The sequence below is a fragment of the Anolis carolinensis genome, chromosome 1 (assembly GCF_035594765.1).
Source record: "Anolis carolinensis isolate JA03-04 chromosome 1, rAnoCar3.1.pri, whole genome shotgun sequence".
NCBI classification, from domain to species: domain Eukaryota; kingdom Metazoa; phylum Chordata; class Lepidosauria; order Squamata; family Dactyloidae; genus Anolis; species Anolis carolinensis.
In genome coordinates, this window is record NC_085841.1 from 218,681,420 (window position 1) to 218,709,271 (window position 27,852).

A 27,852-nucleotide genomic window follows, 5' to 3' on the forward strand; every position below is an offset into this window, starting at 1 on the left:
CACATTTATTTTAAAATACATTGTCTTGATAAAGACTAATATTATAGAATCAGCAAAGAACAAATGCAATCTGCAGGTACATGGGAAAGAGTAAGCATAGTAACAAATCCCTTTTCATAGAAATTGCTACAGGAATAAAAGGAAAGTTTAGTGGGTAATATTGAAAACTGATGTATGCTAGGATCTGTCATTAGAAGAGCTCCTAACATGCATTTGCTTTCTCTAGCCTTTTCTTAAAAAAAGAATAAGATACTTTTAGCTCATCTTATTTAAATATTTTGGATATTTGATTTTACTGAGTGATAGATCTCAAATTTTTGATGTTTTTTATTTTTAATTACCATAGTATTTTTCTGTTTTATGTTATTGTTTTATTATTGCAGTCTGTATTTATAATAAGTTTTAAAAGTAGCCTTGAAAAGATTGGTGTTTTTTTTGCCTGAAAATTGGCATACAAATATAATAGCAACAAGGTGGGCACTGGGCAGGAGCCAGAAGAAACGCAGGAATATGGCATAGTTGGTCTTTTTTTCCAGAACCCAAGAACTTTCAGATGATTGACAGCTTCTTCAGAACCAGTTTGCTGGTACCTCCTTATCTAGAGTGAACATAAAGCCAACTCTCTTACTGCCTCATCACACTAGAGCATGAATCCACTTTAAATCTGGTTTCTGCCTCCTGCAGAATTCTGGGGTTTGTAGTTTGGTGAGGCCCAGGACCTGTCTGGCTGAGCTGTTTAAAAACTCCTCCCTAAAGTGGATTTAAAGTGATTTTTAAGTGGATTCAAGCTCTAGTGTGATGAAGTCCTCATCCTTCCACTCATCTGTTGCAATTTCTCAGTGAGCAAATACTGGCACGACACTCCGATGGCACAGGAAAAATTGACATCCTTAATTCATGATACTTGGATTGGGAAGGTGAGCTTAGTCCCTATGCAAGAATAACTCCTGGCTCTCTCAAAAAGAAATTTAAAGTTAAATTTAAAGAAAATGTGATGGGTGAGATTCAATGAAGTTTGTCTGTTGGCACAACTGCCTCTGTACATAACCCTAAAAGTATACTGTAGTTTCTGGATTGCTGTGAGTTTTCTGTGCTGTATAAAAGTATAGTTTCTTCTTTTCCTTGAAGTGCCCTGCATACCCTCACAATCTTCCCCAGAGGGTAAATAATCCCTCCATAATGTATTTTCAATGGTATGGGAGGCTGCAGTGGAGAGTACAGAAGAGGAAAACCTGATCATGCAAACATAGTGCATAATATGAGAGATTTTAGTGGATCTTTCAAGCAGAGCATCTGATGAGCTAGGCCAGTGGTTCTCAACCTGGGGTCCCCAGATGTTTTTGGCCTACAACTCCCACAAATCCCAGCCAGTTTATATGCTGTTAGGATTTCTGGGAGTTGAAGGCAAAATATATCTGGGGACCCCAGGTTGAGAACTACTGCGCTAGGCAGAAGTTTGAACAGCTCACCAGCCCACTCCACTCCAAATATGATATCTATCAGAGAAAGAAAGCAAACTTAGTCCTCTTCATGAGATACATAGAAAACGTTCTACTCATGAATTGGTATGCATAATCAACACAGATTCATCATCTAGTGAAAGAAAAGAAAGTACTATGTGGTGTCAGAAGAATAGGAGCATTTCACCTAGTGTTACTATTATGCATGCTTCCCGGAGGAAATACTGGGATGGGGATTGAGAGAGAGAGGATTAGACCCTATAGGAAAAAAGGAAAGGTGATGCAGGCAGAGAGTAGATTTTAATAAACAAACTGAAAGTGAGCACATACTTACTGTGCCTGACTTTCTAGAGGTGGCATGCCATCAAACTACCATCGAGTGAAGGCACACAAAGTTTGCAAACTCCAACAGGTTGAATTATCACATGATGTTAAACTATATTTAAATCTTTCCCAGTCACAATATATAACACAGGCAATAAGCACACTATTATTTTCTAAAGGCAAGGTGTTTGCCATTTCCCAGTACCTTTCTTGAAACTATCCTGTTATGGTGGTTATAGGTTTTAAAACATTTTCGGATTTCAATAAGACTTTCTTACTCCTTTTTTGTTTAAAGTACTTGACAGACTGTAGACAAGACATGGTGCCTCTGGTACTTATTGGCATAAGAGTTGGTAGTTTCAGATTCCTTTCTTCTTGTTTCTTTTTGAAATCTGTCACCGTAACCTCACCCCATCTAGGGCCTCTTGAATGAACATCAGTGTTTCCTTGTTTTTGGAAAAGAGAGGCAAAAACCTTGTCTACACAGCTGGGAACATCTTGGTTTCATCTTAGCCTTTTGAAAATCCACATTGGAATTAATGACATTAGGTTTATCTAAGAACGTCAATATTGCTAGGATTTCACAATTAATGTCACCCTAATCTTTCTAACAGTACTTTGTCAGCAACAAATGGCAGCCCTTTTGAAAAGGATCAGTATCCTTTCGATTTGGGAATATGGTACACACTGAAACATAGTCTAGACATACTACCAGGAGCAAAAAGATAGAGAGAACATATTGTTTGCTTTGTACTTTAATCAGGGCTATTATATTCCCCAGATAGCTATGGCAACACTTGGAAGACTTTCCAGTTCACTGACTTTTAAATTACAGTAGCCTTGATGGGTGCTCTTGATGGTCAACACAGATTGACAACACCTGGATCGTATCATCTGAAGCCTAAGCAAAGAGTGGAACAAAAACAACAAGGAAACTCCTTTTAGTGGTAGATGTATTGTGTGGAATTCTTTTAGGTATTTCAGCTTTCCTCCTCAGTGACTGCTGAAAGCAGCCCAATGTTGTAAATCCTTCAGTGTGCATACTAAATGCTTGGTGAATTGATCTTGACCTGAAAAAAGGATTTTCTCCCTTTGCAGAAACTTCAGAGGATAAATATGTTCCTTGTTTATTGCGGGGTGAAAATGAGTGTGTTATTACATTTCTAATGACAACTGATGAACATGGGAAAACAACTATCCACAGCATAAAACAGAAAGGTAGGACATGGGTTTTGCCATTTACATCTTATATATACTACTAAGGATTGATACATTTGTCAGTTTGAAAACAGGTTTTGTCATTTACATCTTATACATCTATCAGTTTCACTTTTTCACACACTATTTTTAAACGGAATTTCTTTTCATCCCAAATATAAAGAAATCTGTAAATTCTCCAAAAATAAATGGAAACAAGCTTTCCTCCATTGGTGCCATCTGTTGAAATAGTTTCTATCATGGAAATTACAATATTTTATCGTACAGTAGAGTCTCGCTTATCCAACCTTCACTTATCCAACTTTCTGGATTCTCCTACACAGCCTGCCTTTTAGTAGTCAATGTTTTTGTAGTTAATGTTTTCAATACATTGTGATGTTTTGGTGCTAAATTCGTAAATACAATTATTATCACATAACGTTACCATGTATGGAACTGCTTTTCCTATTGATTTGTTGTAAAACATGATATTTTGGTGCTTAATTTGTAAAATCATAATGTAATTTGACATTTAATAGGCTTTTCCTTGATTCCTCCTTATTATCCAACATTTTTGCTTATCCAACGTTCTGCCGGCCCATTTATGTTGGATAAGTGAGACTCTACTGTACTTTTTATAGCTGATTAAATAAGGAAATAAAAGAGGTGGCAAACATTAATATAGTTTAACAGTTAAAGGCTAGATTTTTCAGAATTAAGCTCTTCTAGCTCTAGCCTGAATCGATTAATGTATCTGATTCTATTTCTCCTAAATTCAATTTTAAACAAATCTTAAGTTATTTCCATCCCAAATACAGAACAATGTTCAATTGTTTGCATATTCTTATTTTTTAAAAGAACTGAAACAAAATCCTCATTCTAAAAAAGCTGTTCTCAACCTTTGGTTTCTCTGATGTTTGGGATTTTAGCTCCCAAATAAGATGTCTGGACTAAGAATTCTGGGAGGGGGGGGGAGTCCAAAATATCTGACAGACAAAAAGGATGAGAACCACTCACTGCCTTGAAGTATACCAGTATATTCTCATTCTAAAGAAGTGATTCTCAATCTGTGGGTCCCCAGATGTTTTGGCTTTCAACTCCTAGAAATCCTAACAGCTGGTAAACTGGCTGGGATTTCTGGGAGTTGTGGATTAAAACACTTGGGGACCCACAAGTTTGGTAATGAGGAAAGTGCTCCTTAAGGATTTGTTCCTGGTGGGCTATTCATGAAAAAGAATAGTAAAGACATAGTGAAGAGCTCAGCACAACCATTTAACCCAATGGGTATGCTGAGCATATTTTCAATTCATTTTTCAATTCTAGTGATATATTGTAAGTGCTCACAATGGCTAGCCAATTTATTTAAGTGCAGGTTGTAGCTCCTTATGCTTTATGCAGGTGGAATGGCTTCCTATACTGAAGTGAATAAGGCTGCCAGGCAGCAAACATAGTAGCAGAGTGTGCACAAAAAGAGTGCATTAGGATACTTACTAGGGGGCCTATTTGTTCCATGAAATAAGACCAAACTTTTATTTCAAAGTTACAGCAGCATCTCTAGCTATCTTCACAGATCTTCCTTTCTTTCTGCAGACTGTCCCCAACATCCCAATACTACAATGATTATACTGGGTGTCTCAATTGCAGTAGTTGTCACTGGTGTTGTTCTGCTTTGCATATGGAAATTGTTTATTTCATTTCATGACCGCAAAGAGGTTGCTAAATTTGAAGCAGAGAGGTTAAAGGCCAAATGGCAAACGGTAAGACAAGTTATATGTTTAGTTTTTTCAGCTACATTGCTTAGTATTGTTGTTTTATACTCTCATCTCTGTTAGAAGCAATATGCCCAAGACAAGGCAAAGTGTCATCTCTCAATATTGAAATTATTTGAAATTTTAAAAACATTTAAAAATAATATTTGGAATTTCTTGAAATAATGTTAAGGGCCACAGTAAATAATATGCATCTTGTATATGGCAAGCATATCATTCAAGTATAAAAAATGAGAAAGAGTATATTGTTATCTCTTAAACCTATTTAGTTTAATATGTGGTCCAGTCAGCGCATATTATGAAATGTGAGACAAAGAGTATAGCTCTCCTAATGTCCTTCCTGACAGCTTCCTATAAATAGCTGGTTGAACACTAGGTGACAGATGGATGATTAGAGATTGGTCCTTGTTTTGAACCAGTGATCGGGAAGACAAACAAACAACAAACAAAACCTTTGGCCAAAGTAAGTACAGTATGGCTTTCAGCCCAACCAGCAGCACTGGTTGAGATAGCTAGAGTTGCTTTCAAGCATCAGTGTTTTATAGAATTTCAAGGCTTACTGGAGCAGTGTACAGGGAGCACACAACCGCCTGTTACATCAGCTCCACTGGCTGCCAGTCTTCTACAGAGCACAATTCAAAGTGCTGGCTTTACCTAGAAATTCCTAAACGGTTCCAGCTTATCTATCCAAATGCATCTCCCTTTATGAGCCAGTTAGAGCATTAAGATCAGTCAGGGAGGTCCTGTTCTTGGTCCCGCCGCCATCGCAGGTGTGATGGGGATGAGAGACAGGGCCTTCTAGGTAGTGGCCCCTCGGCTGTGGAACTCCCTCTCCAGCAAGATTAAATTGGCCCCCTGCCTCCTAGTGTTTAGAAAACAACTAAAATCTTGGTTATGTAAACAAGCATCCAGTGAGTGACAACAATAGCATAGTAGATGGATAACAACCTCAGGATCAGTGCAATTTTAAAATGTTCATGTTATGTTTGATGTTTTATAGCTTTTAATGGTTCAATTTATAGTAATATGTTATGATTTTAGATGTGTGATGTACTGTTTATTATTTGTGATGCATTGAATTTTGCCATTTATTTGATGTGCACCGCTTTTGAGTCCCCCTAGGGGTGAGAAAAGTGGTATATAAATGCAATAAATAAATTGCAATAAATAAATAAAATGGCAAAGTGCACATGAGCAATATAATGAATATGTGGTATTTCTTACCTAAGGTTTATGACACACAGAATGTATACAGAAATCGTTAGTTGTTCTCAGGATCTGGCACTGTAGCCATAGCATCATATGGGGTGGCCCTGGGCACATGATATTGCAGTTACAGCATTTATAGCATAGGGCAAGTGGCAGAATTCAGAAAAAAGATACAGGTTATGGGTGAGATGTCAGACATGATGAAAATAGAGTTAATCAGGCTAATTACAACAGACCAGCTGAATTTGTAATTCTTATTTTACCGCAACAGTTCACCTAAGCAGTATGCAGGGGAGACAGAAATCTTAAGGGATTGCCATTTGGCTGTAAGGGTGAGCTGCTTGACACCATAGTCTTACCAATGGAGTTGGCTAAAATGAGGAATTCCCTTAGGAACACATCCTCCCTAGGCACTTTGTGCTCAGTGTGCCAAATGTTGTATACCTCTTAAATTTTGGATGCAAACAGAGGGAAATGTCTGGACTGTTTCTCTTACTTTCCAGGGTGCCAAATGTACCAGATGCTCTAGGGAGCACTGTTGAGCCACTTCAGAGTTTAGGGGTTTGTTACATAGGGGGATAATTGCGTATTTATAATAGTTTTGAAACTTTTTCACAAACTAATTACCAAGCGGCAAATCACTATTTGAAACACCATATAAAATCTACCTTGTTCATGCCATTCAACCACATGTGAAATAATCTGTTGACTATTTATGGTATTTTTCCCTTCTGTTCCAGGGAACCAACCCACTCTACAGAGGATCAACAACAACATTTAAAAATGTAACATACAAACAAAAAGAAAGACAACCAGGATCTGCTGCAGATATTTAATAAAAGTTCAAATATTTCAGTTATTTGAGGGAAAATTATAAAGCAAAATCTCTTACGTTTGTTGTACATTTTTGGTCTGGATTGAGGTTTGTTTACATAGTATAACAGTAAAGTGGTTTTGAGATGAAACAACACACTTTACATGGCTGAAAGACCCTTGAAATGATGAACTGATTTGATATTTAGAAGCCCTTTTCTTTGGCAAACCCTTAACTGTTTGAAGATGTAAAACAAAAAATACCAGTGAAAAGTAAGATGTGAGCCTGAAGCAGCAAAACACTAGTATGATCTGATACCACACCAGGAAATTGTCTTAAAATATACTTGCAATGCAATCTCATACAGGTTTGCTTAGAAATAATCTCCAGAGTTCAACAGTACTGATTCCTAACTGCATGTGCAAGTCCCGTCGAACACAATAGGACTTTTTACTTGAGCAAATATGCTGTTCGGTGTTTGTTGCTCTCAAAAGAGATTTGGACTTAATTATTCTAAGTGCAATCTATAATTTGTCAAGTAGAAGGCAGAAAATTGAAAAATCTGTCAGCTTCACTCTCCCACATCTTAATATTCAGTCAACTGAATTTCAAATTTGTTCCATACAGACTATGAAAGATTTTACAAATGTTGATCAATTTGTCAGAAATTATCCAAAATGAAATTCTCATTCATCCCTAAATGAATGTGTCCATGTTTTACCAATAAAAGAAAACCAGTTGATTTTTTAGGTACGTAGATTGGAGAGAGGGTGGAGATTTACCATGGAGGGATATTTGGGTGGTGGTGTTTCTCCAAAGCAGTCTTTCACTAAAAGTTACTCATAATATGAATGTATTGTGTATTTTATAGAGACACTGGAAATGTCTTAGTTGTTTACTGGAATAGTTTTGACCCAAGGCTGGACCTTCCAGAAGGCCAAAACATGTTCTAATTCACTGGAGTCCTTTGGGCATTTTGTTGTTGTTTTCTTATGTGTAAATACGTGTGTGGATGGCTTGGATTAACATTTTGAAAATTAAATTGCATTTCAATATTAATCTAAGAAATTAAGTTTTCTTTGCCCTTAAAAACATTGAAACATAATCAGAGTAACCATGATTAGGCAGCTTTTAGAATGTTTCATCTTTAGAACAGAAGAAATAGATTCCAGGAGCTTCAAGTAAAACACCAACACTGGTTATAGTTCTCATTTTCTTTATTCAATTCAATACCTTGTTCATGCCATGTGAAACCACATGTGAAATAATATTTTCCTTTTATGTTTAATAAACAACAAGACCAATAACATAGACTTACTGATTCAGTGTAACACAACCCATAAGTGGTACAATCTTGATACATCACATACATAATCCTCATGAAAGTATTTCACAAAGCAGCAGAGAAGGCATGGGGAAAATCTTTGAGGGGAGACAGCCAGATCTCTTTATGTGATATAGAAGATATCTATCTGTTCTGGCAGGACAGCTCACTTGAAGTTTGGGTTGCTGACCTGAAGGTTACTGGTTCGAATCCAACCTAGGGAGAGCACGGATGAGCTCCCTCTGTCAACTACAACTCCCCGTGCGGGGACATGAGAGAAGCCTCCCACAAGGATAGTAAAACATCAAAACATCTGGGTGTCCCCTGGGCAGTGTCCTTGCAGACAGCCAATTCGCTCATACCAGAAGCAACTTGCAGTTTTTCAAGCAGAAAAAAAACCCTAGTGTCCTGCTGAAGCACCAACTAGATCTCCTCCAGGGACTAGGCTGATTTTACTGCATGTGATGTTTCCCCAAACAAGGGTTTCCATTTTTGAGGTGCCAGAAGGAGCCACTGCAGCATTTTTCCTGAATTGGGTTCTTTGGCTAGTGATTGGCTTAACGGCACATGGTTCCTTATCCGTGACATTAGAGGAGTGCTCCATCTTTGAAAGATTTGGTGGCAGTAGGGATTCTTTTACTCAATAGTCTCTCAAGCCAGGTGTGGAACTTCTAGAAGTTCCCCATTCTTGATTCAAAGGCAAAATGAATATATATAAAAGACAAAATAAGCATCAAGAGTCATCATGGCTGTGACAAATCAAAACTTGAATGTACTGCTATACCTTCTTCCTGAAATTTATTTATTTATTATTTATTTATTACAATATTTATATCCCGCCCTTCTCACCCAACAGGGGACTCAGGGCGGCTTACAATAAAACGCATATATAAAAATTATACAGTGCAATATAAATCAGTTAAAAATTATTATTAACTTACATCAGTATTCATAAAACACATTATAAAATACAGGTAGGCGTGTTCAGAAATTCTGTAAATAGTAACACATATTCTTTCACCTATCTGTAAGCCACAAGTCCAAACCATTGTTCAATTCAGGTAAGAAAAATAGAGTTTCAGATTATACCTGAAAAACAAATAATACAAAATGTCTTGCAACAGATTCCTATGCTGATGGTGTTGTCGACCGCACTTTAGGGGATCGGGCCCTTTAGGAGAGACCCAACCCGGTCCTGAGGGAACGGACCTTGGCGAAGCCAAAAGGAGAATATAAGCCGCAATACAACCTGAAGCCTGAAATGAAGAAGGTCCGCCAAGGGTGAAGGAAAATCCGCCAAGGAGTCTTTATTGAGCAATTCAGCTGAAAAGGACGCTAATAGCGATCATTCAATCTACTAGCGTAACATATGTTTCAAATAAAGCCATATTTATACAATGTTTCGGTCTGACAGCCCTTTGAATTTCCCGCCCTGCTCCCCCGCCCATCTGATCGCGGATAGGCTGGGAGGTTGAACGAGGCGGGCTTTCGTTTCCCGCCTTGCTCTGCTGGCCCAATGGGGAGCCGCTTTTTGTCCCCGCTCGGGCCAATCAGAGAGGAGGAGGCGGGAGCTATTGAAACAATGAGGTGACAGGACAGGAAATATCAGATTAATCCTGGCCCAGCCGATTTCTAAAGGAATTAATGGCACCCATCAAGGATGTCCGGGGTCCTGTCACGTTCGCAGATTTTAGATATGTCTTTGGGGTGTCAGACGGGAAGTAAAGAAGGGTGGTGATGAGCCGTCATTGACGGGCTCCACAGGGGTGCCTTCCTGAGGCGTCCTGGCCTGGGATATGACAATGTTTGCCTTGGGGGCGAGTCACCTTTAGGAATTTGGTGACTCAAGCCCTATATTGTCCATGCGATCGGAATGAGATTGGATTAAACGGTGGCAGATTATCCTTTTGTTTTTGGGAAGGGAGGTCTGGGTCATAGGGCTAGAGTTCACGTTGGGGTCATAATATTTCCCATTTGATTTCATGATTTGACAATTATATGGGATAGAATGAAAATTAAAATAAAGTTGGAACATAAACCCTGCTGGGAAGAATACATATTTTCCGGGGATCCCAAAGAGTACAAATACATATAGGCAGATAGATAGATTTCAAGGAAATAAAGGAGAATCCATAAAGGTGGGTGACATTGCATAAAGGGGAATCATGGATGATATAAACAATTGAAAACATTTGATAAGAATGAGGTTTACAACATCTGGGGAACCCAATATGGAAAGTCATAGAAGTGGAGTTTTAGCAGCATGATTTTACAATTCATGAAGTTGTTATCTCTTGCCTCAGAATGCAGGGATAATCCACAGTAAACTCCAGTAAAAAGTCTCAATCACCTTCTACTATAAATATATGGAATATAGAACATAAAGTCTTGATTTTTGAACTATCTTTTACAAAGTCCTGGAGGGGAGGTCACCTCGATCACAATGGCAAGCTTATTGCAATCAGCACAGGACCACATATGAATCCAATTCCGGAAGATATAAATCCAATAAATAAATAAACACACCCAAGGATCACGCTATCTTGATTTTGTGTGGTTTTGGATATATTAAAAGTGAGTCTGTTGTAACCCTAGAACCAAATTCCAGAACTGTAAATACTCAAATTCTTTGGAAGTGGAAGAATAAGATCTAAACCAAAAACCACTCAGACAGGTAATCTCCAAAGAACTGGAATTTAGGTAAAATAAAGATGAGGTAAGATAAGTAAGAAAGGGGAGCTTAACTAATCCAGAAAGTACATTCTCATGAGTGCTTCTTCCTCTTTACCAATGCTTTACATTGCTGATAATTTTCCCCATGTTTGAAGGAATGCCAAATAAATGTAGGCCTTTGAAATTGTGTAATCTGTTCATTTGGTTTTGTTGAATGTTTCTGTTATGTAATTTTGCCTCTTTTAACCATTGCATGTTGCTCAGAATCCCATCCATGGGAGAAATGCGGGAGAAAAATTAATAAAAGTGGTGGTGGTGGTGGTGGTGGTGGTGATGACGACGACGACGATGATAATTTTCCACGTTTATTTCACAAGTATTTGTTGTTGTTGGTTTCAAAAGACAATGAATTATAATTACCTTTCCTATACAATTGCAAAATATTGGAGAAATGGTGATAGGGTTTTCTCTCTCTAGGCTGGTTCTCATTTTTCTTCTCTAATATAAATTCATATATATTGTTATCTTTCTTGCTAATATCCTGCTGTGATGAAGAGCACATTCCTTCTCTGCCTTTGACAGGGGCTATATTGCCACTCTATCATATTTCTCAAGCACACCATGAGAACGGCTGCTTATATTTCACAGTAGGATGGGAAAGTTGAAATTGATTTGGCTTTATACTAGGTATCTGTAGTGCGTAATTTATAACAGATCCTGCCTACTTCCAACCTCTCTGTAAATCTTCATTTTCTACATTTTCAGAAATATGGTCCATACTTTGGAAACTTTTTTGCTATCATTCCATTTTGCCACCAATTGGCAATGATACATTGCTTTCTACCAAAGAACCATGATTATTGGTGTCAAACATGATGAAAAAGCATAAGCTTGCTAGAGACTTTCACAAATCGTGAACTTCTAAACCCTGACACATACTCAAGATACCAATTTTTGTCTGTAAGAATGAAACTTAACACAAAAAGATCAAGGGTTCTTCTTTTACTTCACAATATGGTAAATGTTGGGGGGGGAAGATTTTATTCATAATCTCCTTTCCTCATTCTTTAAAATAATCTGAGTGACACAATCTCACACCGTAATTAATTGCACACAGATGTATAACATCTTTTAAAAAATCTGTAAGCATTGATTTGCTTGAGATTATCCAGTATGCCTCTGCAGGAAATTAAAACTTTTTTGTTCATATCAATATTGTTTTTATGTTCCTTCAAGTAATTTCTGACCCTAAGACAATCCTATCACAAGGTTTTATAGGCAATTTGTTCAGAGGAAATTTTTCTTGGCATTCTTCTAAGGCTGAGAGAGGGTGACTCCCCCAAGGTCATCTAGTAGACTTCACTGGTGGGTTTCAAACTCTGATCTCCTATTGTCCAACACTCAAACCACAACATTGGACCTCTATTATGATCCTAGTTGCTGATAAAATACTAACAAAGTCTTGAACTTCTTGAAATCTAGGCTCCTGAAGTACCTCTTCTTATGTACAGGAATAACTGTGGAGTTTTCAAGGGGTGTACATTTCTGGAAACACCATTAAAATAAAAACTCATCACTCACAGTGCTTTCTACTTCACAGGAAAACTGGGCAAGTCCTTCTATATATTATCATAGGCTATCGCTCGCAGTCAAGTATGATTGCCTTCCAAATATGGTCTTGGTGGTGGGTCCGTAGGTGAGTGTAGAGACTATTCTTGATCTTGATCCTTTCACGGTGAGGACATAATTTCCAGATGGAAGGCGGTCCTGACAAGGCTTGGCTTGATGCACCTTCCTCTTAATATGTTTCTCCCTTTTATGCCTCTTCAAAGTCCACAACACTGTTGGTCACAGCTGAACTCTAGTTAGAATGCTCAAGGGCCAGAGCTTCCCTGTTCTCAGTGTCTATGCCACAGTTTTTAAGGCTGGCTTTAAGCCCATCTTTAAATCTCTTTTCCTGTCCACCAACACTTTGTTTTCCATTCTTGACTTTTGAGTATAGTAACTATAGTTATTATTGATTTAGAAGAATCCACTGGTCAAAAGACATTGATGGTAACAAATAATTATTACTATTTTGTTTTAAGTCAATCATAGTTTTGATCTGCCTTGTTTTCCTTCAAGAAGGAAAACTAGTATAATTCTTTATCATTTTTGCTTTCCAGTATCGAGTGATTTCACTGCTTCACACTATATATGGTTAATGTAATTATTATTTGTATATTCTCTTGGGCTATTAATTTATAATAGTTTTATCATATTACATGTAGCAATAAATAATGAATAGTATTAATTACTGGAGTTCCCATTTTGCAGTGCAACAAACACTGCACCCAAGCCTAAGCACGCAAATAGCATATTCTTTATGTCTTTACCTTATTTCTCCCCTTCCCTTTATTGCTTACCATTTCAAATTTTGTATTATAAACTCTTCAGGATCCCATACACTCTAATGTATGACGCACACTGAAAGACCTATAGTATTATTACTATTATTATACTGTAGAAATGCAACTTATAAAAGAATTTAAGCGAATTGTAAATTAAATCCTGCAGAAATTGCCTCAATCAGATGAGCAACACTCCCCTATTCTCTCTTTCCTACTAAAACTAAATGGAATTACTTCTCTAAAATGTCTTGTATATATAAAATTGCTCATGTATCTAAACTACCTTCTAGCCAACACCTTAAGATCAATGATAAAGTAAAGAGAATAAAAACATAATTATGAAAACTACATTTCCTACATAAAACCATACTTCTTGTGTCATGGGATGATAACTATTTACAGAACTTGTGTCTCCTCTCACAATAACTTTTCCAGGTGTTTACTTTTACTTCCAGCTACTTTGCTTGTCATATGAAAATCAGCACCATGCGTAGAATTCCCCATTTAACATGCTGCTACTGCAAGCAATCAAAAAGTCTCTTGCAGAGACTAGCAAAAGGAAAAATGTGAACAGAGATTTGCATATAATAACTTTGGGATTTTATTGCCCTGGGCACTCACCTAAGCATAAACGGTTGTCTTCAGAAGGAGCCTACGACATTTTGATAGTAAGAGGTATGTGGACCCAGAATAAGAAATGGAAGCATCCCTCCACATTTGAGGTTTTGACACTTAAGATCTGAATATTCACAGATTCAATTAAACTGTTATCTCTGGGAATCTCTAGGTTATCCAGTGTGACTCCATAGTCACCTTTCTCCAGTTCTGCTTGAGGACTTAAAACCTTCTGCAATCTAGGAATCTCTGGCCCCTTCCACACTCTACGTAGGGCTGCCCTTGAAGACCCTTGAACCCGGAAACTTCAATTAGTCCAACGATCGGCAGCCAGACTGCTAACCAGAGCAACTTACAGGGAGCGGTCAACCCCCCTGTTCAAGAAGCTCCATTGGCTGCCGATCATTTTCTGGTCCCAATTCAAGGTGCAGGTACTCACCTACAAAGCCCTGAACGGCTTGGGACTCATCTATGTTTGCGACCGCCTTTCCCCCTATGAGCCTCCACAATCTTGCAGTGTGCGTTTGAACAGCACCCAACATGATAGACCCTTATCTCCAACACTTTGCCTCCTAGCACTTTGTTTCCCTTCCTATTTACCCTATCCCACATTATTCCAGCCGATGCTCGTCACTGTCCATGCACTTTATTAAAAGGCCTTGAAATCATGTATCTTCTTAGGCCTGACCCCCCTTTTACCCATAGTGGTTGATGTCTGTATTATTACTTCATTTGCTTGGTTATTTCGTATTGCATGCAATGTTTTAAATTGATTATTTTATATGACTGTTGTATCTTTGTTCTAAATTTTTGCCATGTGTTTTAAACTGTTTATACTTTGTTTCTGTTTGGGCTATGCCCGCCCTGAGTACCTTCGGGGAGATGGTGGCGGGATAGAAAAAATAAATTATTATTATTATTATTAAGATGGATAATAACACATCCCTTTTTGATCCCTTTAAGGTAAAGGTAAAGGTTTCCCCTGATGTTAAGTCCAGTCATGTCTGACTCTGGGGGTTTGTGCTCATCTCCATTTCTAAGCCGAAGAGCCGGTGTTGTCCGTAGACACCTCCAAGGTCATGTGGCCGGCATGACTGCATGGAGTGCCGTTACCTTCCCGCCAGAGCGGTACCTATTGATCTACTCACATTGGCATGTTTTTGAACTGCTAGGTTGGCAGGAGCTGGAGCTAACAGCGGCCGCTCACGCCGGTCCCGGGGCTTGAACCTGGGACCTTTCGGTCTGCAGCTCAGTGCTTTAATGCACTTCGCCATTGGGGCTCCACAGACTACATTATCATCAGCATATTGAGAGTCCTATAACAGATGTTGTGGTGACCTTGGTTTTGGCTTTCAATCTGTGAGGTTAAATAGCTTGGCATCTGTCTGATAGATGATTTCCACTCCGGTGGAGAGCTTCCCATCAACAAGATGAAGTATAATAGCGATGAAGATGGAAAATAAGGCTGGGGCAATAACACATCCCTTTTTGACCCCCGATTCCACCTTAAATGGGTAACTTAAGGGACCATTGTTCTCTAAGACTGTTACTATCATGTCATAATGGAGGAGCCACGAATTGATCAGGGCGCCCGACTTTTAGGAGAATGGTCCAGACAGCATTGCAGTTCACTGTGTTGAATGCCTTGGACAGCATGCCATTGCTGTCCAAGATAGCATTGAGCCATGCATGGCAGTTGAAAGTGGGGTCAACTGTATGCATTCTACAATGTAGCTGCACCCTGAAACTCAAGAAAGCACTTTGGCAACAGCAAACAGCCCTGTCAGGGAGGATTTATTGTTTTTACGTGTCAGGAGCAACCAGAGTTGCTTCTGGAGTGAGAGAATTGGCCGTCTGCAAGGATGTTGCTCAGGGGACGCCTGGATGTTTTTGATGTTTCTACCATCCTTGTGGGAGGCTTCTCTCATGTCCCCGCATGGAGCTGGAGCTGAAAGAGGGAGCTCATCCGCGCTCTCCCCGGGTGGGATTCGAACCTGGCAGCCTTCAGGTCAGCAACCCAACCTTCAAGTCACGAGGCTTTTATCCCCTAGGCCACCGGAGGCTCCGTCAGGGAGGATGAAACTGTTGCTTGTCTTTCCCTCGCACACATTTTTTTCCTGTTGCAGGGCAATGGCCAGAAACATGAGGCAGGAGGGCGTGCCTTCCTCCCTCACGAAAACCTAGCAAATGCTGAGGTAAAATCCCACCCTCTCGCACCAGGGTGGGACGGCAGCCCTTTCCTCCCGCAAAGAAAGAAGGGAGGGAGAGGCTCTTTCTCTCTCTCCAAAGGGGCCAGGGCTGCTTCCCCAAGCCTGCTCTTTTTCCACGGGCTCCTGCTTCCAGCCAGCCCCACGGAAAAGGGGAAAGAAATGCCTCGCGTGGAGGGCCTCCCGTTCCTGGCTTGCTCCCTGCTGCTAGCTTTAGCTCGCTCGGGCTGGGCTGAAGAGGAGCCTCTGCCTTGGAGCCAGGACCAAAGGCCCCAGCTCTGGAGGAGTAAGTCCTGCTTCAGCTGCCCTTTGAGTGCATCGCCACTGTGGAATGAACGCAGTCTGGCGCCACTTCCACGGCTCAATGCTGTGGAATCGTGGGAACTAGCTTGAGAAGGCCTTGAGCTTCCTCTGTCAACTGTAACGCCCAGGACTGCATACCATTGAGTTATAACAGTTATAGAGGTGGCCAACTGTATTACAGTAGAGTCTCACTTATCCAACATTCGCTTATCCAACGTTCTGGATTATCCAATGCAGTCGGCCTTTTAGTAGTCAATGTTTTTGTAGTCAATGTTTTCAATACATCATGATATTTTGGTACTAAATTCATAAATATAGTAATTACTACGTAGCATTACTGCGTATTGAACTACTTTTTCTGTCAAATTTTTTGTATAACATGTTTTGGTGCGTAATTTGTAAAATCATAACCCGATTTGATGTTTAATAGGCTTTTCCTTAATCCCTCCTTATTATCCAACATATTTGCTTATCCAACATTCTGCTGGCCCGTTTATGTTGGATAAGTGAGACTCTACTGTACTTTTTCTGTCAAATTTGTTGTATAACATGATGTTTTGATGCTTAATTTGTAAAATCATAAACTAATTTGATGTTTAATAGGCTTTTCCTTGATCCCTCCATATTATCCAACATATACGCTTATCGAACGTTCTGCTGGCCCGTTTATGTTGGATAAGTGAGACTCTACTGTAATTCCACAGTGTAGATGGATGCACCCTTTGTCTCTCTTTGTCTCTCCTCCTCCCTTTTCAACCTGGACTAATACGGTATTTCTGTGCCTTTCTTCATGCCTTTCCTATGATTACATGTTCAGGTTCCCATATCCATAAATCTGAAATTCCCAACGCCCTAGGTGAAGGTTTTCCCCTGACATTAAGTCCAGTTGTATCTAACTCTGCGGGTCCGTGGTCATCTCCATTACTAAGCTGAAGAACCGGCATTGTCCGTAGACACCTCCAAGGTCATGTGCCCAGCATGACTGTATGGAGCGCCATTGCCTTCCCACCGGAGTGGTAGCTATTGATCCACATTTGCATGTTTTCAAACTGCTAGTTTGGCAGAAGCTAGGGCTAACAGCAGGAGCTCACTCGGTTCCCCAAATTCGAACCTGCGACCTTTTGGTCCACAAGTTCAGCAGCTCAGTGCTTTAACATGCTGTGCCACTGAGGGCTCCTCCCAACACTCTATGTAAGAATATTAAGGTGGGTTGTTGTGAGTCTTCCAGCCTGTATGGCCATGTTCTAGAAGCATTCTCTCCTGGTGTTTCACCCACATCTATGGTAGGTATCCTGAGAGGTTGAGGGGTCTGTTGGAAAACCGACCCCACTTTCAACTGCCATGCATGGCTCAATGCAATGACATCATGGGAGTTGTAATTTTAATAGGCCTTTAACCTTTGCTACCCAAGCCCGAAATCCACAGTTTTACTACAGTCCCCTCAACTTCTGAGGATGCCTGCCATAGATGTGGGTGAAAGGTCAGGAGAGAATGCTTCTAGAACATGGCCAAACAGACTGGAAGACTCACAACAACCCAGTGATTCCAACCATGAAAGCTTTCAACAACATAATATTAAGGTGCATTTTCAAGTGCTTTTCCATTGTAGAATGAATGCAGTTTGATCCTATTTTAACTGTCATGGCTTGATGCTATGGAATACTGGGAGTTGTAGTTTGCTGAGGCACCCATACTCTGGCAGAGAAGGCCTTGTAAACCCCCAACTCCCACGAATCCATAGCACCCAGCCATGGCAAGTAAAAAGGTGTCAAAATGCATTCATTTTACAGTGTAGCAGATGCACCAATAGTGACACCTTTGCTTTTCTGATGCTTCAATGCCACACATTTTGTTTCATGCTCAACCTCATTCAAAATACTGTACATCAAATCCCCTTCACACTTTGCATACAGCTTGAGTATCCCATATGTGAAATCCTCAGAACCAGAACCGTTTTGGATTTTAGATGTTTCTTTCTGGATTTTTTAATTCCAGATTATCTGGCAGTGTGGACTCATATAATCCAGTTTAAAGCAGAAAACCTGGGATCACATCCTGGGATATAGGACCTGTCTGGAAGAGCCTCCAGTTTGGCAAGGAAAGTCCAGATTGATCCTCTGATGTCCCACTTTTTGAGTTGTTTTTAAAAGTCCCAGTTCCTCTTTCCTCTCATTTCCCCCTTTGTTGTCAGCTTATTTTAATGGTTGCAAACTCCATTCAAAGCGCAAAAGTCTTGTACGCTCTTCACAGGGAAGAGAGGAGAGAAGACCCTTCCAGACAGCCTCTATATCCCAGGATCTGATCCCAGGTTTTCTGTTTATCCCAGATTATCTGGCAGTGTGGATTCATATAATCCAGTTTAAAGCATAAAGCCTGAGATGAGATCCTGGGATATAGGGCCCGTCTGGAAGGGCCCAGAGAATCCCTTCTTTCTCAGGATTATCAGGCAAAAGCAAGTTGTTGCAGGATCCCCTAGCTTTTCTGCTTCTCCTGAGTAATACTCTGTCATTGTGCTTGGCCCCAGATGCCCTGGTTTTATATGAGAAAGGCTGGAGGATATTGATTTTAGTCCCATTAAACTCTGTAGTTTCTGAATCAATATGCTAAGTGTGTGTCATTTTTTTCTGTTGTATCTCATCAGCCGGAGTGGGAAATCCTGCCATAAAACTGGGACAATTCATGTGACATGCCATATTTATTAAATGGAATATTTGTCATGCTGAAGGCTCCAAATGATGTTCTGAATATAAGAGTGTGTAAAAAGGTTCTGAAGTATTTTATTGTAGGGGTGTTTAAGTATAAGTACATAACAGTAAACAAAGTGTAAGTGCAACCATCTCAGCTATCCTGGCATGCAATACATGTACAAATGCTACTTATATGTAGCTGGATTGCCTTGCATCATTTTTCTCTCAAGTTACACTTTGAATAAATGATACTTCCCTTTGAAAAGGTCCACCCACCTGTCCCATTGAACCTTTGAATGCTATGTAGACTGTGGATGCACAGAATCAGTCTGACAGAAGCAGGTTACAGGAAACATACAACTCACTTGGTGCAACCGCTCTATTGTTCCATTTCCAGGTACAAAGTGTTGGGTTTCACCTATAAAGGCCAGGTTATTTGAAGGATCATATTTCCCTGTATGAGCCCATTAGAGCTCAAATATCAGCTGGAGATGCCCCCAATCTCTCAGGCATATTTGGTAGGAACAAGGCTGATGGTTGCTCCCAGACTTTGTAATTCTCTTCCTAGAGAGATGAGGATGGTCCTGTATTTGCTTTCCTGATACAGTAGTAGGTCAAAACATTTCAGGCTTTTACTGACTAGGGTTTGGTTTTAAGATTTGTGTATAGTCTTTTAGGAGCCCCCAGTGGTGCAGTAGGTTAAACCGCTGAATTGATGAACTTGCTGACCAAAAAGTCAGTGGTTCGAATCCGGGGAGCGGGGTGAGTTCCTGCTGTTAGCCCCAGCCTCTGCCAACCTAGCAGTTGGAAAACATGCAAATGTGAGTAGCTGGGAAGGTAACCACGCTCCATGTAGTCATGCCAGCCACATGACCTTGGAGTCATCTATGGACAACGCCGGCTCTTTGGCTTAGAAATGGAGATGGGCACCACCCTCCAGACTTAACACTAGACTTAACACTAGACTTAACATGACTAGACTTAACACTAGGGAAAACTTTTACCTTTTTATAGTCTTTTAATTTGTTTTTATATTTTTAACATTCAATAGTGTTTTAATTTTAAAAATTGTTCAACTTTTAAAAATCTTTTATTTATACTTCTGCTGATGCTTTTATATCATTTTTAAATTGTACTGTTTTAAAACATCTGTTGTCCAGCTTGAGTCCCATGCTTGGGAGAAAGACAGGATATAAATGAATAAAACAAAATAAAACAGCTCACAAATAGAGTATCTGGTGTATCCAAGGATGCAGACATGGCTGCAGGCAAGTGAAAATGTCTGAGCAGCAGTGCATAAGAATACTAATCTTGTTTGATTGGCTAAGAACAGTAACTTACGTATGTTTTAGCCATCAAGGTTTGCAGAGTATCAGATGTTCCCAAAGAACTTATCAGGAAGGTAGTCATTGGTATTAGGTCACTGCCTGAAGGGCAAGACCTAAGAGATTATCCACACACACTTGTCATCTGCTTGTGACTAAAAATCTCCATTGTTCAAAGTTGTTTACTGCTTTCATAGAACATGCTTGCTTTTTTTAGGGAAAGTCCTTTGCAAAATCACCTAATACAATTTTAATATATGCTTAGTCTAGAGTTAATTCAATGCAATAACAATGGCCTTGGAAAAAAATATTGGTGTTGCACTCTAACCCTGAGACACCTTTTCATCCAGCACCACATCAGAGTCCGGTAGTACTAACTACAACAGTTGATTAAGAAATGCAGTTAAAAAGGGGAAAAGGGTGTATATTTCAAAAGAGCAATAGAAAAGGGGCAATATAATAGCAATAGTCCATATATAGAAGAACAGTAATCCAAAAATGGCAAGGTACATGAAATCAAGGAAGTCAAGATCATAGGCATAAATCCATAAGCATGAAAGGAACTTTTTCCAAGGCAAAATTCTTTCAGAAACATAAGCAAACACAGGAAACTTGAATCATGAACTTGAAAACTGAAACAAGAACCTGAACCTTTTGGCAACATTGCCTGTTCTGAGATACACCAAGTAAACATCACTTAATTTAAGCCCAAACCCAACCAAGAAGCCATGAGATCATGCCTCACACACCTGGGTTTCAAGGCTTTCCCACGGAGTCTTCCTGAATGGCTAATTAATTTGTCCTTCACTCTCTCATGTGGAGACCTAATCTGATATTGCAGAAAAACTCTCTATCAGCTGAAGGCCGATTACCAAGAAAAATGGACTTTTCCCCTGTTGCTAAGGAACAGAGATAGGAATCCAAAACATCCTCTGTCTCATCTTCAACTGCCTGCATTTCTATCTGAGCTAAGACCTGCAATAAACCTGATCACACACAGACTCCTCAGTTGGAAGCCCAGCATCCCCCTCATCCTCTGAGAAATCCCCTGCCTCTTGCTGAGCCCCAATAATTGGTAGACAAGACAGGTTTGCTTGATTTTAGGACACATTCTTTGTAGATTATTGATAATAATCCAATACTTCATTGAAATAAATTTTGTTTTCTTTTTAGAGAAGGGGATCTTTAGTATCCAAAGTGATAACCTCAAGACGTGTGTTAAAGCTGACACATCCAAGCTCATCCTGGAAGACTGCAGTCAATTTTCCAAATCCATGTTGTGGAAATGGGGTTCTAACCAGCACCTTTTCAACATTGGGAGAAGCGCTTGCCTGGGACTCAACATCAGTAACCAAGAACAGCCCTTGATCTTGTCTGAATGTGATTCAGCTCAACATTTTCTACGGTGGAACTGCCAGGGGAAGAAATTGGTGGGAGCCTCTCAGTATAAATTGTCAGTTGAAAGTGGCAGATTTATTGTGGCAAAAAGAATTTCCAGCTATGGATGGAAGCAGTTCATGTCACTTGATGGAAATCTTTGTGAAAATGCATTCAAAGGTAAAACAAATTTCTCCTTTCTCTCCATGCTTGCATTAATATTACACACTTCATTTGACAGATTGTTAAAAGAGCCTTTAACACGTATAATGGACTTCTAAGTGTTTCTGAGGATTGATTTTGATTACTGCAAATTTGAAAGTACAGGTTCAGTATCCCTTATCAGAAATGCTTGAGACCAGAAGTATTTTGGGTTTTTACAGAATTTAAATTACTTGTATTTGCATATAACGTTAAATAAAGTCTTCATTCCAGTTCATGCCCACCCACTAACAATCATGACTATACTCCCCTCACAGTCACGTGGGGAGAGAAAGCACCAGAAGGTGTGAGAAGTTAGGGGGGAAATACAAATGTACCCTTTGCGGGTCTTACTGGAGGAATTCACATTTCCCACTGCAGAGGAGTATGAGCCTTGACAGGGAAGCAAAGTACCTGGTTTTGTACCATTGTCAGTGCTACCACATGGATGTCAGGCGAGTGGGAAGGACCTCCTCTTGCCCCATCAACAACAGCAAGAGGGGTACAGGGGAGAAGAAGAAGATGGTAGTGGCCACAGCGACAAGGGGATGCGTTCCTTCCTTTCCTCCTCCTTCCATCCTTTCCTGTAACATTTTTCATAACTACTATTTCTGCTTGTAAAACCCTTCTGTTGTTCTTAAAAATGGTTTATCCTGCTAATTTCAAAGGACGCACACTGTTACCACTGTCCATCTGGCTATGTATAATTCATGATGCATTAATAAACCCAATGATCACTCGGATCATGTTGTGCTTCTGTCGGCAGCCTTGTTGCTTTTGTCAGGCAATATTGCATTGACAGCCACAGATCTATTTACGAATCAATAATAATGTTCACATTTCTATACTTACACATGCATGCACATTATATCTCCTGATGATTCAGATATTCAATCTGTAAATATAGGAATTGTTGGAAATATACTGTACTCCACTTACATGAGGACCCACTCATCAGTTATTTGCCATTAATTTGAGGAAACTACTATTAAAGTGACTAATGGGGACCGTTATGCGATGCATAAGAATTTTACATGGCAAATCAGATTTTTGTTGTTCTTATGTACTTTCAAATCATTTCCAAATTAGGATCATCATATCACAGAGTTTTCTGGGCCTGAGTGTATGTGACTTGCCCAAAGTCACCCAGTGGGTTTCTATGGCCAATGAGTAATTTGAACCCTGGTATCCAGAGTCATTGCACTTATACCATTTCACCATGCAGATTTTGTCACTATCATAAACAACTTATTTCACAGATGTATCCTTTCATGTGTGCAAACCCATAAGAGTATGGTACTATCAATTTTTTAACATTTATGTGTGTACAGTGAGAGAATATGAAGTAAGGGTTTTACTGCTTTCTAGTCTCTTTCCAAGTTATTTATCCCCAGAATTTTATTTCATTCAGAAACATACACCCTGATGGGAAATTCGCTTGGTTTGCCTTGCGTCTTTCCATTTAAATACAACAACAAATGGCATTATGAATGTATCAGAGATTCGAGAGAAGGTGGATATCCCTGGTGTGCTACAACAAGGCTGTACGAACAGGATGAAAAATGGGGACTTTGCCCAAATTCTGGTATGTGGTGGTATTCTTCAATAAAGTTAATAGGTTGCATGGTTTCAGTTAAGGCAGTCAACTTTTACACCCTATTTTCCAAGCTTTCCATGAGTAATTCTCCATTGAGATGTTTGTGGAACATTGAAAAGAAAAACAAGACAATTAGACAGGGAGAAGAATCAAATATAACAGTGATCAGGAGCCAACACTTGAAGTGGAGCAAAAATTGGGCTGTGAAATTATCATGTTTTCAAATCCATTGCACTTCCCTGTTTAAAAAAACATGAAGATGGTTTCCACACTTAAAACTTCTGCACATAAAAATGTAGATTTTTTTGGCTTGGCTATACTTCTACATACACACATACATACATACATACTTATACAGCAGAGTCTCACTTATCCAACATAAACGGGCTGGCAGAACATTGGATAAGTGAAAATGTTAGATAATAAGGAGAGATTAAGGAAAAGTCTATTAAATGTCAAATTATGTTATGATTTTATAAATTAAACACGAAAACATCGTGTTTTACAACAAATCTGCCATTTGTTTGGGAATGTGGCTGCACTTGTGTTGTTGGCCGTGTTGGCCTGCTGTGCATTGCTGCCGAGAAAAACAGTTGTGAATCTGGGCGGGAGGCAGACTGCGTTGGATAATACAGAACGTTGGATTAGCGAGACTCTACTGTATATATATATATAGAGAGAGAGAGAGAGGAGAAAACAAACTTACAGAACCTATCTTGTTCATAACTTGGGGACTGCCTGTAATGTATATTTAAGGAAACAAGAGTTGTGGATGTTTTGGTGCTTAATTTGTAAAATCATAATGTAATTTGACATTTAATAGGCTTTTCCTTAATCCCTCCTTATTATCCAACATTTTCACTTATCCAACATTCTGCCGGTCCATTTATGTTGGATAAGTGAGACTCTACTGTATCATTGTTCTATTATAGCTGTTTGCAATCTTGTCAGTTTCCTCAAATGTTGGAATTGGTAGACAGTCTCAAGGTTGAAATGACTCATTCCTGCACTTGTCACAGCGCATAGTAACCCACTTATTTTAAAAACTAAACTCTCCTTCTTAATATGCACCTCCATCTGTTTACTTTGTTTGCTTGTCTGTTGGTCTGTAGACATAGGGGTAATAATTAGACATTGAAAAAGAAGAGGTGGGGAGGTAAGTGTTTAGTTGGATTGATTCCTACTCACTAATTCAAGTCACTTTTTGTTTCATACTTAAAATTTGCATCAGTCTTTGACATTATCAAGACATGAGTAGTTCAGTCATATGTGCATGGAACTGGTTCTTCCATCCCTTTTCAAATTTCAGAGTGCATCCGATTTCCTGATACAGTTTTGACAGCAGAATGTTGAAAATGAACTTGTAATCATATCACCATCGCAGCATTTTCCATTTGTTCATTTTGGTGTTAATTAAGCTAGATTGATATGCTAGAGTGTTATCTTCCTTAATTGCTTTGTAATATCATGCTGTTTTAACTGATTTCCCCCTTCCTCACCCCCTCCTCACACAGAGTCTGGCTGTGACATTTTTTGGAAGATAAATGCAGACACTCACATTTGTTACCAACTCAATCTCCTTTCTGTTCTCTCCTGGAACGAGGCACGTGCTGCATGTCAGGAGCAAGGAGCAGATTTACTAAGCATCACAGATATGGCAGAACAGAAGTATGTTTATGACCTAACTAGTAAGTTTAACTCAATGCTGGTAAGTGAAACCTTCCATTGATTCTGCCAAGCCATGATCCTGTCAAGCCAGGGCCATAAATCAAAAGTTGCTTCAACAAAATCATAGTTTACACTAACCAAAATTTTGCACCATAATAAAACATGATTAGTTTTACATGAGTAGTTGATACTTCCTGTTTCATCCTCTCAGCTATGTTGGAGAAGAGGCAAAAGGATAGCACACATCCCCAAAGATGGCTAAAAAAAGGCTAGTGTGTTTCTGAACCCTGCACCACATCAAGGAAGACAGAGACATTTCTAGCATAGTAGAAAACAAAAGAGATATTATGGCAAACAGTACTTGTAGATTGCTTGCATTGGTACGCCTAGGAAGTATCCAGTATTTCCTGTAGGCAGAGAACATGAAAGAGGCAATGTTTACCAGTTTGGGAGCTCAAAGCTCTTGTTAATGGGGATAGTCTTAATTGTTATGTTAATATCAGGTTTTTATGCCTGCCTTTTTATGTTACAGAAAATCTCAGTGCAAAAGAAGTCATGTTGTGGATTGGCTTAAACCAACTTGATGAAACTGCTGGCTGGCTGTGGTCGGATGGATCACCCTTAGCATTGGTGAACTGGAGATCAGGTACCCAGCTCTTCCATCTGGCCATATTGTAGCACCAAAAAAAAAAAACTATAAATGGAGAGAGGGGCAGCTTTGAGGCTGTGTCACGACCCAGGCTGCAGAGCACCAATAACCATACACAGAGACCAGAATCTATCTAATATCTTTATTGAGGAAATATATAAAGTTAATAAAAGCAAGTGTAGAAAATAGTTCAGAAGTAGACCTTTCAGGAAAGGTCAAAATTAGTCCAGGGAAACAATGTCCAATATGAAATATTAAGGTCCAAAGTTGTAATCCAGTAACCGAAACACTCACTTTGCCAAGCAAAGTGAGGGGAGATGACAAGGTCCTTTAGTCCATGAAACTTAAGCAAGGCTGGGAAATAAACTTGATTCTTGGAACACTAGGCTTGATTCAAGGCAACAAGAAACGAGGAGCAAGAACAGGATCCGTGGTAAATTCGTGGCGAGGTCCGGAAGGCAAGGCTGGGTCCGTGAAGCAAAACAGGGTCCTGGGAATCAAAGCAAGGCTGGAAACGGGAGCGCGGGAGCAGCGTAGTCCACACACAACCTACTCCCGAAGCTGACGAATTGACTCCGCAAGATTCCTACGTGGGCAAAACACCTAAGTAGGGTCTCGTTTTCCCGCCAAAGGACAATTCTCTGGGGAACCAGAACCGAAAGCCATTCTCTGTGTCCAGATGCATGACTCCCTAAAGTTTCCCATGGGAAGCAGGCTTAATCAGCTGAATGCCTGGCGGCAATCCTAGCGCTTCTGCGAGATGCCTCCTGAGCGCCTTTCTGTTGTTTATAATAATCACGGCGAGAAAATGGGGGAGATTTTGGCTCAAGGCTTGTTTGGCAGACTTCTGGAAGGGAGATCTCCTGCAGGTGCAAGGGCTCCAGATCTGCCTGAGAAAGCTCCAATTCTGGCTGAAACGGTGGGAAACCTAAGCTTTCCTCCTCATCTGTCACAACAATGTTAGGAACGGGACTACATGGCCCATGAGTCATCACACTATCCCCCTCCTCAAGCCCCCTCTCCAAAATGGGCTCTCTCCCCGAGGTGCGGGGCCCCGGCTTGGCGGGGTAGGTCTGATGGAAGCGGCGGGTTAAATCGGGGGCATGGACTGTGGAAGCGTCTTCCCAAGAGCGTTCTTCGGGGCCAAAACCTACCCAGTCAATGAGATACTGAAGGCGGCGGCGATGAAAGCGAGAATCCAAAATGTCCTGAACCTCGAATTCCTCCTCCCCATCCACTAAAACAGGAGTGGGGGCCGGCCGGTCTGCATCAGGGCGCACACCATCCGCCGGAAGGAGCAGGGAGCGATGAAACACTGGATGAATGCGCATAGAGCGCGGAAGTTGGAGTTTGAAAGTCACGGGGTTAAGTTGCGCCACCACTGGATAGGGACCAATGAAACGGGCATCTAGCTTCCGGCAGGGACGGTGGGAGGGCAAGAAGCGAGTGGACAGAAAAACCCGGTCTCCTACCTTGATTTTGGGGCCCGGCTGGCGATGACTGTCAGCGTGGCGTTTATAGTCCTCCTTGGCTTGATCCAATTGCTGGAGCAAAAGTTGTTGCACCGCTGTGAGTTCTTGCAGCCAGTCCTCTGCTGCGGGAACTTCTGAAGTTTCAATGACAGAAGAAACGTGGATGGAAGCCGTAGTTTGCAAAGAACGGGGTTTCTTTAGTTGAAGCCTGGACACCATTGTTGTAGGCAAACTCCGACAGCGGCAACAGGGAAGCCCAATTGTCCTGCTGATAGTTTACATAACAGCGAAGGTACTGTTCCAAAGTGGCATTGGTGCGCTCAGTTTGCCCATCCGTTTGAGGATGGTGAGCCGAAGATAAACGAGAGTCTATGCCCAATAGTTTTTGTAGTGCTTTCCAGAAACGAGAGGTGAATTGAGACCCACGGTCTGTGACCAAACTCTTGGGCAAACCATGTAATCTGAAAACATGTTGAAGGAATAAATCTGCAGTCTCTTTGGCCGTGGGGAGGCCATCGCAGGGAATGAAATGGGCTAACTTGGTAAAAAGGTCCACCACCACTAGGATCGTGGTGAATCCAAGGGAAGGTG

The 27,852-nt window shown here is 40.3% G+C and overlaps 2 protein-coding genes across 5 annotated transcripts in view; both read left to right on the forward strand.

Moving 5' to 3' along the window:
• itgb6 (integrin subunit beta 6) overlaps window positions 1–7,832 on the forward strand; it is an 86,609-nt gene extending 78,777 nt beyond the window's left edge. For both annotated transcript variants that reach the window (XM_062965323.1, XM_008119141.3), the window contains 3 exons: window positions 2,883–3,002; window positions 4,572–4,738; window positions 6,700–7,832. In XM_062965323.1, coding sequence (XP_062821393.1) covers window positions 2,883–3,002; window positions 4,572–4,738; window positions 6,700–6,795 — 383 coding nt within the window. In that variant the 3' untranslated portion in view covers window positions 6,796–7,832. The remainder of the gene's footprint in view (window positions 1–2,882; window positions 3,003–4,571; window positions 4,739–6,699) is intronic.
• Window positions 7,833–15,962: 8,130 nt separating this feature from the next.
• pla2r1 (phospholipase A2 receptor 1) overlaps window positions 15,963–27,852 on the forward strand; it is an 82,141-nt gene continuing 70,251 nt past the window's right edge. Inside the window, exons 1-5 of one of the 3 annotated variants that reach the window (XM_062965303.1) lie at window positions 15,963–16,268; window positions 21,471–21,854; window positions 23,287–23,460; window positions 24,987–25,160; window positions 25,673–25,786. In XM_062965303.1, the coding sequence (XP_062821373.1) occupies window positions 16,145–16,268; window positions 21,471–21,854; window positions 23,287–23,460; window positions 24,987–25,160; window positions 25,673–25,786 (970 nt within the window). In that variant the 5' untranslated portion in view covers window positions 15,963–16,144. Of the gene's footprint in view, window positions 16,269–21,219; window positions 21,386–21,470; window positions 21,855–23,286; window positions 23,461–24,986; window positions 25,161–25,672; window positions 25,787–27,852 lie in introns of those variants that run through there. The other 2 variants (XM_062965298.1, XM_062965309.1) reach the window with 2 other exon arrangements.